General features: G+C 43.7%; 1 protein-coding gene across 1 annotated transcript; it reads left to right on the plus strand.

Annotated features, from left to right (window-relative positions):
- The first annotated feature begins 3,692 nt into the window (after positions 1-3,692).
- LOC107372655 (uncharacterized) lies at positions 3,693-12,518 on the plus strand. The gene is made up of 8 exons (XM_015940862.3): positions 3,693-3,845; positions 5,335-5,444; positions 5,590-5,674; positions 5,751-5,946; positions 7,033-8,099; positions 8,584-9,383; positions 11,750-11,953; positions 12,049-12,518. The coding sequence occupies exons 1-8, from the start codon at positions 3,754-3,756 to the stop codon at positions 12,291-12,293; spliced, it is 2,799 nt and encodes a 932-aa protein (XP_015796348.1). The 5' UTR covers positions 3,693-3,753; the 3' UTR covers positions 12,294-12,518.
- Positions 12,519-15,157: the final 2,639 nt, after the last annotated feature.

The raw sequence follows: 15,157 nt of genomic DNA on the forward strand, positions 1-15,157 counted from the left end.
GTACGTATTGCATTTTTTTTAGTAATTAGTGGGAGGAAATTAGAAAAAAAGTCCTGAGATTTGATTTTTAGGCCATATCGCCCAACCCTACTTAGAAAGTAACTAAGTGATCTTGTCCAGCATTGGAAAGGTTTTTCATGATCTGTTGGCCCTCATCTTACTTGTTGGGGCTAGCGCAGCTATTCTACCTTATTTTAGCTAAATATCTGTTATAATAACCTGTCTGTTGGCTAAGGCCTGACATCTCGAACTCCAAACGGTAATCAGTTTCTGAAGGTTTTACTGGAGTCTGTCCTCTGGTTTGTGTGATATTCACAAACAAGATAAATGCTAGTTTCTTTAGCTTCAATAAACGGGTGAAGCATTAGGTCAAGCAGCTAAGCTAGGGTGTGAAAGCCGATCTTTTGTTACATGTTTGCATCCAACGCATGCTAATTTCTTAGCTCTGTGGTTGTCAGTATTTATGTACTTAAGCCAAAATACAGAATATTTCCTTTGCTCACTAACGCGTTATGTTGCTGTATTTGGTGTAGGACACCGATGGAGTCGGGGGTGTCTTCGCCCTCAAATTGTGGACCTTCCGTGTGCTTTTGGAGCTAATCCATTGGGCGGATCACGCTGCTAAGACTCTCCATGATTTACACTTGCAGAGAGGAGGAACGGATGAGATCTGAATTCCTTCTCTTCCCTCTCTCCGGTCATATTTTGGAATGACCTTACACAACACTAACAACCAGCGTTCTCTTTTAGGTGATCCTACGGTAGCTTTATTATCTGAACTATTCAGTTGAGAAACAAAAATCCCATCTAAGCCCTTATAATGAGTAAACTGCTTTCCCCAGACGTTGGTATTTCCACAGCAAGTGCTAGAGTGACCTCCAGTTTGCAAGCGTTTGGCATTTCCTTTGACGAACCCTTGCCTGCAGTGACATGTGAATTGGTATGCTGTTAGCAGTACCCTACTCGGATGATCCCTTTTGTTGTAAGTCGTAAGTCGTGTGTAAGTTATTTTATTTAAGTTGATTTATGCTGTTTATAACACACCGAAGTCTACTAACTCCTAGAAAGTAACCCAATCTATGTGACTGACAAACTGTGACTGATATGCAGCTAAATGTGTAGCCAAGTACTGAAGTAATAGCCTTCACCGTTAAACTTAACTAACCTCACTAACATTAGTAGTTGGTGTCTTTTACTGGATGTGTGTTGTGTGCACGGTTTGACACGATCTGTGACAAAGTGTCATGTTATGCTGCTCTGTTTAAAAGTGTTTTTACTTCCTCCTGATGTTATACTTGAATGTACCACTGAACTAACAGACCAGCTGGCTTGTGTTTGGAGGCCAGAAACTGTCTGAGAACTACTGTGATATCTTACAGTAGCACTGTAGCCAAAGTATCAAACACTCCTATCACAATGAAGTCACTGTAGCCTAAAGTAGAGACACTAACCGAGTGAAAGAGTCGCTTCAGACTTAAAGGTAAGGTGAATTTTTGTGAATTTGTGTAAATTAACTGAATGTGCATTAAAAACCCAATCTTAATACGTGTGGAGTGGTTTATGCGATTTATTTTGGTCTTTGAGGACTCCTATACCTCTTTGTTGTATGTGATCCACCATAAAAACAAGTTTATTGGTCTAAATTAATCTAATTAATTTCATAGAAGCAAGTGTAAAAATCAACAATGTTACACATCAAACTGCATTTGTAGCTTAGCGTGAAGACTTTCTAGCCAATAGCTAATTAGCTCTTCATCAGCTGTAGATGATTGTGGAGTGCGGTTCGATCCCAGACCCCAGCTGCCTTTAGCTGCTCATAGATGCAACGCTTCATTCATCAGATAGCACTTTAAGCCTAATTATTTGTCTTAATCACACATTGTTTAGAAACAAAGTCAGGACTTATTCACTAAGGGAATCATTTCAAACTCAAATATTTGGAAAAATTCACAAAGACACTTTTTGCAATACCACTAAATCACAACAGGAGGGCGACATTTGTCCATAGGTTTTGCTTTTAAAATTCAACAGGTTATAATTTCAACCACAGTGGTTTCCCGAAACAGAAGTGAGCAGCAACAATAAAATACACGTAATATGCACACTTTCAAATTGTGAAAAGATAATCATAGAAAAAAAAATATTAATGAAGGTTTGAAAATGTTTTTTTAATAACACCAGTAATTCACAAGAAGGCAGTATTTGTCCATCATCCCAACACTGCATGAAAATAAAAGTAGCACTTTGTTAGAACCCACGGATTAAAATAGAAACGACACTGGTATTTCATTATTTCCAAAAGTTCAAACATGATTCCTCACCTACTTATTTGGAATAGAGACACGGGCCACTGGATCCACGCTACCTGCCAAGTGCGTGCTGCTGAGTCCTGATACTGAGGAAACAGCCAATGTTAACATGTGAAACTAGTAAAATTAAAATATGGTGCAGAAGTTCATTTATTTCATTAATCTAATGCTGACCGAGAGACCATCTAAAGGCTCAGGAATCCTTTGCAGGTGTTCTGGATTCATTAGCTTATCAGAGTGTGACACTTTGAGTCTAGAATATTTAACCTTTTCACAATAATGTCTTTGAGATTTTGAATGTGGGGTTTTCATAAGCGGTAAGAGATAATCATCACTATTATAACAAATATAAGCTTGAAATATCCGGCTTTGCATAATGAGTCTATCTCATATATTAGTTTCACCTTTTAGAATTACTGAAATAAATGAACTTTTGCACCACATTCTGATTTTTCCAGTTTCACCTATTGACCATGGCACAGCAACTCATTACCAAGCATGTGCATGGATTACTAAACCAAAAAAGAAAGTTATTACGACCTCAAAATAATTTCCCCACCTGACCATTGACAAACTGTAAAATAACTTTTAAATAAACCTCTATAATACATAAATAATTATGGGGTTATGGTGGCACAGGAGTTAAGTGTTTGTCCCCTAATCAGCAGAAGGTTGCAGGTTCAAGCCCCGCGCAGTCTGTCGCTGTCATTGTGTCCTTGGGCAAGACACTTAACCTGCTGGTGGTGGTCGGAGGGACCGGTGCTCGGCAGACTCACCTCTGTCAGTGCGCCCCAGGACAGCTGTGGCTACAATGGGTGTGATTGTGTGTGTGAATGACCAATTGTGTTGTAAAGCACCTTGGGGGGTTCCAGGACTCTAGAAGGCGCTATATCAATTACAGGCCAGGCCAAAATATAAAATGTATTAAATCAGAATTATTTCATTGTGGCAGGGACTGAACTAATCTACTTTTCTCCAAACTGAGGTTGTTCAAACACAATATAAGTTTAATCTTTTCATAGAAACACACTTCAAAAGATTTTAATAATGAAATTAAAACACAAATAAGATGAAATAAAAATCCTATAATGAAATGCATATAAATAAGGTAAATAATCCAAATCCCCTGAAATGGGATTTGTAATGTTTTTTTTAATTAAGTCTAACAAATAGCATTTTCTTTGACTTACAGTAATAAACATCATACTACATAGAGAATTTAAGAAAAAAATCACATTCGACAGCAGTGATTTTCCTCTTCCCACCGCTCCTCTGATTTCAGTAGCAACCCTGCCCTATTTACCGGTGCTCCTTAACGCAGCATCCGCTGGTTTTTAACAAGGTGGGGGTGCACCCCATTTTACAGGAGGAACCCCAAGGATGTTGTGCACATGCGCGTTGTGTCCAATCCACCGGAGTGCGATTGGTAGTGAAGGCAGTCCTAATGGCGGAGAATGTACGGTCGCCGTTTGACTACCGGGAACCACCTACCCTCGACAGCGACGGGGATGGGAGCAAGCCGCCGCCGCCACGGGGGTGAGAGAGCACCGCGGAGCCTCCTGTTTGTCACGGAGAACCGTTGTTTTCACCGTGGATTTGTGCGCAAAAAGAAAGAAAAATGCCAGAGCCCCAGACGCACGCGCCGGGAGCGTGCACATCTGTTTAGTCAACGTAGAAGCCAGCCTGGGGCTCGCGTGCATGACGATCCCTGGCGTCTTGTTGCAGAAAAGAACAAAATATTGTACTTGTTTTGTTGCTGTGTGCAGGTGGCGCCTGCCAGAAAACCAGCCAGCAATGCACTAAATGACTCAGCGATTTATTTAGGATGTTTTGACGGCGGAGCCCCAGCTAGCTGCTGGAAGCTAACACGCTAGCTGTGGGTTAGCTTTGATGCTAGCACGAAACCCGCTGTTTGTATCAGCTGTTTTTAGTCAATAAACCCAGACATATCTGAGCTCTTATGACTTCGACTCATCAACATTTACTTCTTTAACGTCAATCGGCTCCCATCGCCTTACGATTGACTTGAATCGCGGCTTGTTTAGCTTTGGCTAAACTTAAGTTGCTAACCACTATCAAAAATGCACCCGAAAGCAGAAGAGCATCAGCGAGCAGCGTGTTGTTTTCGTAATCAGTCTTTTACAGTTGTAGTTTGACGGTGATTGAATGAAGGGGTGGGGCCACGTTATTGTTATTATGGTTGAATATCACTACCATTAGGCTGCGATCAGAGCTTCCGGTCATCGTGTTTACAATTAGATCAGCACCGGTAGGTCACACACCAGCCGGATATCAGTCCTGAGACCCGTCTGTCTGATCTACTAGAACAAGGAGGAAGACGGTGTCTGCTAGTGAAGGTCTTTATTTGTGTCTTATGCTTTAGGAAATTTAATTTCATGCTATTTAAAGCTTGTAGCTAAGGAGGACACTGCAAGAACAACACAGAGCTGTCGATTATGGAAGTATATCATCACAATAAATTTTAATGAATATCCAAATTACCATAATTTCACACATTTTAAAAAATTCTCATTTTCTAATAAAAACTTAATAAAAGATGCAGCTGGGCAGCTTGTTAAAATAAAAGCTTCATCTGCACACACACACACACAAAGCATCATTGCAGGGTGCATTAGACATTCAGATCTCTGTTTTTTAGATGCATATTTAGGAAGAAAATATTTCAATCCCTTATCTGAATCTGTAAAGCCTTAGAGTACAGAGTTCACATTTTAAGGAGGCGCTGTTTGCAGAGATTTTTCAAAGTAAAGCAAAATCATTTTACACATTTTTTTATTACTTTAATTTGGAGATCATTTTAGACCAAAATCTAAATTTAAATCTATTTTATTAGTTACACAGCATTTAACTTTGTATTACCTTTATTGTTACAAGATCTAGTTAATTAAAGATTTGATCGACCATCTCAGCCATGCACTCGGCTCTCTCCTCTGTGAGTATCGTTTTAAGTGCTGCTTTGCATAGAGGTGACAATTTGCCAACTGACAGGTCTTTGTTGTTGCAGGCGTGTGTGTGGGAGAAAAAGGAAGGGGACACCTGTGAAGGTGTGTGATCGAGCATATGTAACAGAGGATGAGGAGGAGGAGAGCATGTCGGAGCACAGCTACAGCCCTGGTATTTATACTAACACGGATCATGTGTGCCACCTGTGTTGCGTATGTTTCACTGTGTATGTTGAAAAACAAACATACCTTTCAACGTGAAACCTGTGGAAGATAATGAAGGTATGAAGTGCTTAAATTAGTCATTTTAATCCCAGGTGATGGTCAGTACCCAGAAGGTGCAGAAGATGGCCTCCCTCCACCTGGAAGTCCCTACTACCTACCTGATCCTACTCAGCTCTGGTGAGCAGCATCCTCACCTTCTAACCCCAAAGCGTCTTTATTGGTATGCTGCTAAACTTGCCTCATGTTTTCCCAGCGTTCCTGAGTTGGGAGAGGAAGGAGCAAGTGGCGTTCGAGGGCCCGTGCTTTTCCACCCACCTCCGAACTGCCGGATTCGTGAAGTCCACTGTGGGACGCAGGTGCGGTTGGTGGTCATTGCAATTCGAGACATCGCCAAAGGGGAGGAGATCACAGTGGACTACAGCCTGACGGACTGGGGAGAGAATGCCCTGGTGAGCTACTGGGAACGTTTCCTGTTGATTATTCTATTAAATAACTCATTGATTCATCTTAAAAATAAGCGGCTTTGGATGTAGAGCACAAAGTAAAACTTTAAATAAAATATTAGGAAAACACAAGAAAGTGCCAATTTCAGCATAGTGACAATGAATAAAATGAAACGCACACTGAACAAAAATATAAATGCAACACTTTTGTTTTCGCTCCCATTTTTCATGAGCTGAACTCAAACATCTGAAAATGAATCTACAAACACAAAAGACCCACGACTCTCAAATATTGCTCTGAAATCTGTCTACACGTGTGTTAGTGAGCACTTTTTCTTTTCCTGGCAACACCAAAACTACCAAAACAAAGAGCAGACATTACATTAAGAAGAATCCGCGCGTTTAAAGCGCCGTCCGTTCTTTCCTAATCCGTTGTCGAATTGTGATCGGCAGAAGCTTTTCCGGTTCGCGCCTCACTTCTGTTTACAGCAGCGGCCCAAAAGATCTCCTAACACATGGATTTTCTGCTTCCTGATCACGTCACCTGTGACGTACGCAGATGAAGATCGGCTTTAGAGCTGAGATGTTTGTTCTCACGGTGCGGGGGCTCGTTCCGACGCCCGCACAGTAAAAAAGAATACAAATGGCGATTTTAATCAGCAATGGCAGTTAATTAATTAACAGTAAAAACAAAAACAAAAAACCAGATTTTTGGGCAGGTTTTTTTTTATTTCTTAGACATGAGACTAAGTAATCAGAAAAATAGAGCCATTTTCAGTCATTGTGTTGTAATTATGATATATTAGGTTTGTATTGTTTTTTTTTTTTTTTTTTACTAATTTAAACGTAGACTTTGTAGCAAATCTGTTTAAAGTCAGCATGTTTTCCTCCTCTTTGGTGCATCAACTATGGCGGCTTTTTGCTGCAGCCATAGATACAAACCACCTCATAAGAATGATTCTGTCCTCCATTTTTTGAAATAAATAAATCAGAAACAGTCACTTTCATACTGGTTTATAAGCCTTATTGTGCATTAGAAATGACCTCAATTTAACTTGCTGTGCTTTTATTTTGAAAATCCTCTGTAACCAGGAAGAAGAAGGTGGTCCTCACCCGCTGTCCCTCTCTGTCTCTGATTACCTTACCCCTTCCTGGTCGTTGTCGCCCTCCTCCTCCCCCCTCACCCACTCTGAGCCCAGTGACTCAGACCGAGAAGAAGATGAAGAGGAGGAAGACGATGATGACGACGACGACGATGAAGAGGAGGAAATCGAGGAGATAAGGGGCCGGATGCTTCGCCGCCGCAAGAAGCGCAAGATGCCCACAGCGGTCAATTCAAAGAAGAAGAACGCTTCCACCTCCTCCAGGGGACCGGGTCGCCCCTGCTCCTCCTTTTCCCGCCCAGCGCCTGTCACCCCCCCGACACGATCCCAGCCCCCAGTCACCTCTTTAGCTCCACCCACCACTAACATAAACAATAACATCAACATAAACATCGGTAGTTCCAGCAGTAGCACGACAAGCCGGCGGCAGCACTGCCCGTACTGCGGACGCAACTACCGCTCTCTAGCTCGCCACCTGGAGAAATACCACGCCAACCAACCGGAGGTCCGAACCGCCATGGAGATGGCTCACGTCCACACCAACAGCTCTTCAAACGGCAACGCTTCACACCCTTCCTCATCCTCCACCTCTGCTTCTCACAGCCATTCATTCGCTGTCCCTCAGCAGTCTGCCTCCAACTCAACGCAACCCTCTCTCTTCTCCAGGGAGCGGGAACCCACAGCCACACGCTCAAGCCCAGGCGGCGTCTCCTTCTCCTTGTCGCTTTCGCCTTCGCCGCCTCGCTCAGCTCAACCCCCACCTGCTAAGAAGGCGTCAATCCAACCGCCTCCTGCTGCCAAACTACCCTCACCCCCGATGGTGACCCGAGTCAAGAGCCCATCGCCGCCGCCTCCTCCACCGACTCCCAGACGGGGCCGAAGAATGAAGAAAGAAAAGATCGAAGAGCAGCAAAAGGTGGAGGTGGAGAGCCCGGTAAACCCGGAGGAGCTGCTGCCACCTCTTACGCCAGAGCCGGACATTGATCCGGAAGAAGATCTGGCGTTGAGCGCAGACGGGGAAGACGACGCGCCGGAGAAGAACGGAGAAGTTGCAAGGTGCGGTTGGGTTCTGTACGCTAAGCCTGGTGCTAGTAATTGTGTGTGTGTGTGTGTGTGTGTGTGTGTGTGTGTGTGTGTGTGTGTGTGTGTGTGTCTGCGTCTGCTCTGTCTTCTCCATCCCCAGTGAGTCGTGGAGGATGGCTGCTTATACTGAGCCAGGATTCTCTGGAGGTTTCTTCCTGTTAAAAGGGAGTTTTTCTCTCCACTGTCGCTAAATGCTTGCTTAGTATGAGGATTGCTGTAAAGTCGCTGACACTAGTCAGTGACTTGATGCAATTTGCTGGGTTCCTTATGTAGGAAACATTTTTTCTGATTGGCTTAATGAACTGACCTGAATTGGAATGTTTGTTATGTGAAGTTCCTTGAGACGACTCTTGTCGTGATTTGGCGCTATATAAATAAACTTGAATTGAATTGAATAATTCATTACATCTTTTAGGTTCCATGTTATAATTACTTGTTCATGTTTTGTTATTTCCAGCACACACAGACAACACATGTCTCCACTGCTGTCCTCCTTGTCCTGTTTGGTGGTCTACCTCCGTCGGCAGCAGCACTCTGCTTTCCTCTCTTTGACCCGATCTCCTAACTCCGCTGAGGCCTGGCGTCTGCTCTGTCACTCCAGCCTCTCCCTGCTCATCCTCTACAATCGACACCGGGAGTGTGAGGTGGCCAAACTCACCATCCAGGACTACCACAACCGCATCAACCCACAGTCCAGCTCAAACGCCAGCTCCCCCTCCGGTATCGAAGCCCTGCTGTCCCCCTTTGAGCGCCACGTCCTTGGTAATCTCCCTCGGGCGGGCGTTTTAGGGAAACGCGGTCGCGTCCAGCCGCTGATTCTCCCACCTCAATGCGAGTCCTGCCTGGACCTGCTTCTTCGCACCAGTCCAAATGTGGGGGTGGACCCTGAGAGCCCCTATGTTTTTTCCCGGCCCTACCACTCCCCCGCCACTCCTCTTCGTGGAACAGACCTGCTGAGAAACTTGGCTCGGGCCAGCGGAGCCAAGAATGCCGGAGTTGTGACGGCAACGCGAGTGCGGCGGCAGGTGGCCATACTTACCCAGCTGCTGCTGTTGGAGGAGGGCGAGGGTCAGTGTGGAGCCATCAAACGGCTGGAGGACTTCCTGGAGATGGAATACCAAGTAACCCAGAACTGCTCCACCATCATGAGAGATCCGGCACTGATGGGCCGCGTGGGTCGTGTTGTTCTTTATGGAGAGAAGGAGGGCGTGCTTTTCAGGGGAATGAGCCTGCAGGACATTTGCCTCGAGTTGGATGGTAAGGAAACTGGCAGTTTGAAATAAAGTTTATAAATGCTTTTGTTTTTCTACCGGCACTTTCTACTTTGCCTAGTGACACTTCTGATGACCCCTAGCTACTTTCTCTAGAACTTTGTCGTTATTCCCTGCACATTAGCAACAGACCCCCGTGCCTCTGGACCGTTCTTCCAAACGCTCAGAAAGAGAATGATCAGCGTGGTCAGTCCCGTTACGTCCACTGACCAATCATACACCTTTCTCAATTGATCTCACAAAACAAGTGGTTTTACAAGCAAAACCTTCTCAGCTGTCTAGTGGTAGAGTGTTCGCCCGGGGACTGGGAGTCCTGGGTTCGATCGATTCGTACCGAAGACTTAAAAAATGGGACCCAACGCCTCCCTGCTTGATACTCAGCTTTAAGGTGTTGGATTGGTGGGTTAAACCACCAAATGGTTCCTGACCGCAGCCACAGCTGCAGCTCACCGCTCCCCACGGGGATGGGTCAAATGTGGAAATGTAATTACTCCAGTGTGATGATGACTATGGGATTTCTAAACAAATTTAAGGTACAGTAAGCCATATCCATATTGGATAGTAAGAGAACAATGACCACCTCTTGACTTTTTCATCAGTTCGCCAACATGATGTGTCATTATGATGTCCGCAATTTGCAAATTAGCATGTGTACACATCTCGCGACATCTATTGACTATCTGGGTAAACGTTAGCCACTGAGAGGAAGTGAGTAGCTTTAATGATTCGTAGGGCAAGATGCTTTAATCACGAGACATTCATTAGAAAAACCACACCGTTCATAGTTTGTTCCGTGCTTTTTGAAAACTTTAACTGATGTCTAATTAAGGTTTTCTCCTGTTTTATACTTAGTCCTTGTTTCTCACTTTGTATGCATAAAAGGGTTAGGTGTTACCAAACAGCTGGAGTGTAATTGAGGGACAGCCGGCAGGTAAAGTACCGCTCATTCATTTTGTGGGATGGCAGGAAAAAAAAAGGAAAAGAACTATATTTTAGGACTATCAAACTCTAAGACCCAATACATTACCCAAACAGCACCAAGTCAACTGTTGGTGTATCTGATTAAAACGGTATTCCCTAAAGACACAATCGGTCTTTTTAATGCAAGACGTAGCTCCCTTAATCCACCTGCATGAAGCAAAGTAAAGAGAGGAAAATGTCTAAAAGAAGCTATTACTATCTGTCAGCTCTACCAGTGTGTCTTAACAATAAATCATAAATGCAGAGATTCTGCTATGAGATGAATGCAAGTCATTTAGACCAACGTGTACGTCTTCTTACGAAGGATATCAAAAGTTTGTGAGTAACTTTGATTTAAAAAATGTAAATAAAGAGGTACTTCACTGACTAAAACATTTTTAGTTATTCTGATTATAATCAGTCACTTTAAGTTTTTCATGCAGGCTGAACATTAAAACAGCCACCTACACCTATCTCCTGCATAGGTGTCACTTAACATTCACGGACTCACCCATTTTGGCTCACGACAGGAAAGGCTGTTGTTCAGCTAACCGTTAGCATTAGCAACTCCACCACACAGCAGAACTCCTGCAGGCTTGTGTTATTTGTGGAGATAAAACACCAACGTTGCAGAGCAAACAGAATCTGTGGTAGAGTTGCAACATGTTGCTGTTAGCCAATCAGAGGCGAGATGTCCAAATATCAGGAACTAGAGGAATCTTGGAATACTCGCACTTCCACCCTTGTGCCCATAATGTGCAATCCCGACCAGCGGTGCGAGTGCGTAGGGTGTCTCGATTCCCAAGTGTTGAAGTTGATGATGCTCCTTTTGTGCCCTTTATCTGAACTTCACCCAAGTGTGCATCGATGTGGACTTGGGAGTGTATTACCCAGAATCCATTGCTACAGGAGAACAGGCTCGTCACGCTCCTTTTCTGAAAAAAAAAAAAAAGTATTTTCTAATGAAAGTAGTTCATTTTAGGATGATTAGTTGATGCTCTAAAACTTTTAGACAAAGCTGCGAAGAATGTATAATTATGTCAAATTATTCATTGTTTGTTTGAAAGTTGTTAAAGTTTAAAAAATAATATAAGTATCGCAGCGACCAGCATCCGGGCATGTGGTGTGATCGATGACGCAGTGCATCCTGTGTCAATTAGGTAATTATGTGCACACTTGTGTACCGTGCACTTTCTCCAAGTTCACTTTGCTGAAGACCGCAGGGCGAGTGTTGGGCTTAAGACTCCAAATTCTGCTGTATTTTGCTCACTTCTAGTACTTGAAACAGGAGCACAGACTTATTCTATACTAAAACACACACTTTCCTGTAACTGACAGCAGATTTTCATTTGCAACACTGACGTCGTATTCGGGTTTCCCCTCTTTGTGCAGTGATGTCTGGAAACTCGGCAGATTCGATCACAGACGATTCTGAAGCAGAGGAGGAGAAAGAAGTTGTTAAGGAAAAGGTCGAGGTGCCGGTAAAGAAGAAGGGACGGGGCCGACCCCCTCGGAAGAAGAAAGCCCCTGCTCATCCACCTTCAGTAAACCCACCGGGCGCCAATAACAAGAGGAGGTCCACTCCAGTTAAGTCAGGTAACATTCTAGAACGTTACGGTGCATTTGTATTGTTTTGCCGCTTGCTTGTTGGCAAATATTAACCAATTAGTGTATATTAACGCATTCCTCAGGAAAACGTGGCGTGCTGAAGCGCCCCTGGTCAGAGGCGGAGCGAGTGGCGGTGGAGACTCACCTCAACAGAAACCTCCTGGAACTGCGGGTTCCTGCGAAGGCAGACTGTGAACGCTGCCTGGAACTCTGCCCCCTGCTGGTGAGCAACCACCGAGACTGGAGAGCAATCAAGTTCTACGTCCACAACCGCATTCAGCTGATGAAGAAGCAGGGGAGGAGGGAGAGCGCCAACGCAGTCAGCTAGAGGACGGATCCGGCAGCGTAAAAAAGCACCAGCAGTGGAAAAACTGGCTCAAGTCACGGTGTCTGTTTTTAGTTGGTGTCCAGGTCTCGTCACCCTGGATGTAAGGGACTAGTGTAATAACAGTCAGTAAGCTAAAACGGACACGTGTTGAGGATCATTTGTACTCTTGTGTTTGAGGTTACCTAATGTATGTTTTGGGATGCATTTTAATGGACAATAACTATCTGAAAGCATTTTTTAAATTGTTTTAATGTTTACTTTGTCAGTGGAGTAAAAATGGAGGACTTGTGAAAGAGCTGGTAAAAAGGCAGCAGCAATCTGGGTCTGCTTTAAACCACCCGGACATGCCACAGCAGACCAGTCCTGTCCTGAAGGCTGGTGACCAAACGTGAATGGAAGCTTTCGGGGACGGTCCAGTTCTGGTTGTCCACAGGAAGACTACCTGGACTCGTGAACGTGCACAATATGTGTCTGATGCTGACTTTGTGTCCCCTCCTGTATTATAAAAGTATCATTTGGTGTCTCAGACCACGTTGCACCTGTTAAGTGTTTGTTGCATACCTCTGTACCATGATCATAGACTAGTATGTGTCTCGGCACACCTACTTGAACTGAGAATCATTTTTAAAGGCGACATATTTCTGAATGGGTCTTATTCATAATGTAAGTACTTCTTAATCTATAAAAGTATACAGTAGTGAGTACACGTTCTGACTGTGTTGTGTAAATTCTGTAAATACTTCCTGTACTTATTAAAGTGTCTGACATTTTGCTGTTTCTTACAACTGGATTGTTGAGTTTTACAATGTGAAACAAGAAATGACAAATACAGATGGATGTTTGTGCTTTATTTATAAACATCACAACATATCAAGTGTAAATATAACATCATCACACGATGCACAGAAAACAGCCGTTATGGATATGTTTATATGAAGTGTTTAGGTGGTACACACACATTTAAAGACAATAAAAAGCATTTGAACACAATCTAGCTGCAGGAAAATCAAAGCTGCCAAAGTGTTTAAAAGGACTTGCTAGGATTCATGTAGTGGGTCATGTTTTAACATTCCGTAGCTCGTCTGTCTACAATTTCTAAGCTTATTTTGTAAATCTTTGATTTTTCTTTACAGTTGACACTTGATTTGATACATTAAAAAAGAAAACCGGCGTAAATATTTAAAAACAGCTTGTTGCATTTGCCCAAAATTGCCTTTACAGTCAAAACCTGCAGCCGGGCCTTTTCCTTCATTGCAATTCAAAATATTCTCAAAATGTTTAAAAAACAAAATACAGCTGAGTGGGACACAAAGACTTACATGCAACAAAAAGTCACATTTCACACACCTTCACAGCTATTATGCAAATTACATTTAACCCATACTTCATTTAAATGACAAAACTGGAAAGTTGAGTAGGAAGAATGTGGATTTAGGTCAGTTTGCTGTCTAAAGAGTCCCATTATAAACATTTAAGCCGAGCACAAGTCAGTCAATGCATTTATAGAGTACATGTAATAATTGTTATTACACTCAGCATGAACATTCAAATATTTCAGATAAAGTTACAATCATAAAGATGACACGAGTCCTAGAGTGAGTTTTCTGAGGATAATGTAAATGCAGGATTTTTCTTTGATCTGATGAAAATATGTGCTGTGAAATGAATAAGTTGAGCTGGGTATTCAATTCTGGGCCTGGAGGGCCGGCATCCTGCACGTTTTGGTTTTGACCCTGCTTCAACACACCTGATTTCAGTTAGTAGGTGATTAACAGGCTTCTGGAGAGCCCGATGAGCTGCTGCACAGGTGAATCAACCACTGAATCAAATGTGTTGGAGCAGAGAAACCACTAAAACGTGCTGGACACCGGCGCTGCAGGCCCAGAATATAATAGTAGACTTTTGTGTTGTGCATTTACTCAGTGTCTGAGGCCACACGTAGCTGGATTTTTGTAAAAGCGAATACCCTCCCCCGCCCATCGAGGAAAAAAACTTGGGTCCACATCACCTCGTTTTCAGCAAAACAATAAAAAATAAAAATCATCCACACCTTACTGCATAAGTGCGTTGTTAACCCTCCCACTGTCTTTATGGGTGACTCTGCGAGGAAAGTTGACCATTGAGCAGGATTGATGGTTTATTCCTTGGGTCCATGTGGCAGGGGTGAGGAGTGAGCACCACCTCACCCCTGCCACATGGACCCAAGGGATAACCATCAATCCTGCTCAATGGTCAACTTTCCTCGCAGAGTCACCCATAAAGACAGTGGGAGGGTTAAAGAGCAAGTCCCCCCACCACAGTCTAAAGCTTGGTTTATGCTTGACGCATTTACTTTCCGCTTGGTAATGCAGCTCGCGGATGGAACGCGCTTCACAACTTGCAGCGTTTATGGTTCATGCGGCTCGTCTCTGCGGTGAGCCAATATTCTCCCAAACTGTAGGGGGCAGCATGGAGCTCTACAGCATGCATCCAACACTACACCATAGTAGAAGTAGAAATTACTGTTTACAACATGGCATTCCAGCATTTTTTAACAGCGTCCTCGACTTTTCCGACAGTGCGAGCTATTTCTCTCCAAGAATTATTAACAACATGTTGATCACGGTGATCTCTGAGAGCTGAATCATACAAATGTCTATATTTACGAACCTCTGCCATACTAGTTCTTGCCAGTCCGCCATGTTTTCCGCGACCGACCGTCTGCGTGGTTACAAAATTTCCTAGGTGAGCGGTGCAGAAAGTTTGGGCAGTGCGGAGGCGCGGTGGGGGGGCGTGGTTGTTAAAATGACGCAATTTTGCCGCGCGGAGCCGTGCAAACCTCGCGGACGCGTCAAGCATAAACCAAGCTTAACTCCACCCAAATG

Source organism: Nothobranchius furzeri, chromosome 2, assembly GCF_043380555.1.
Source record: "Nothobranchius furzeri strain GRZ-AD chromosome 2, NfurGRZ-RIMD1, whole genome shotgun sequence".
NCBI classification, from domain to species: Eukaryota; Metazoa; Chordata; class Actinopteri; order Cyprinodontiformes; family Nothobranchiidae; genus Nothobranchius; species Nothobranchius furzeri.

Excerpts from the sequence above, each read along its gene's own strand:
- LOC107372655 (XM_015940862.3), top strand. The coding sequence starts at position 3,754 with ATGGCGGAGAATGTACGGTCGCCGTTTGACTACCGGGAACCACCTACC. Across the intron at positions 3,846-5,334 it reads AAGCCGCCGCCGCCACGGGG|GCGTGTGTGTGGGAGAAAAA; the intron begins GTGAGAGAGCAC and ends TTGTTGTTGCAG. Across the intron at positions 8,100-8,583 it reads AAGAACGGAGAAGTTGCAAG|CACACACAGACAACACATGT; the intron begins GTGCGGTTGGGT and ends TGTTATTTCCAG.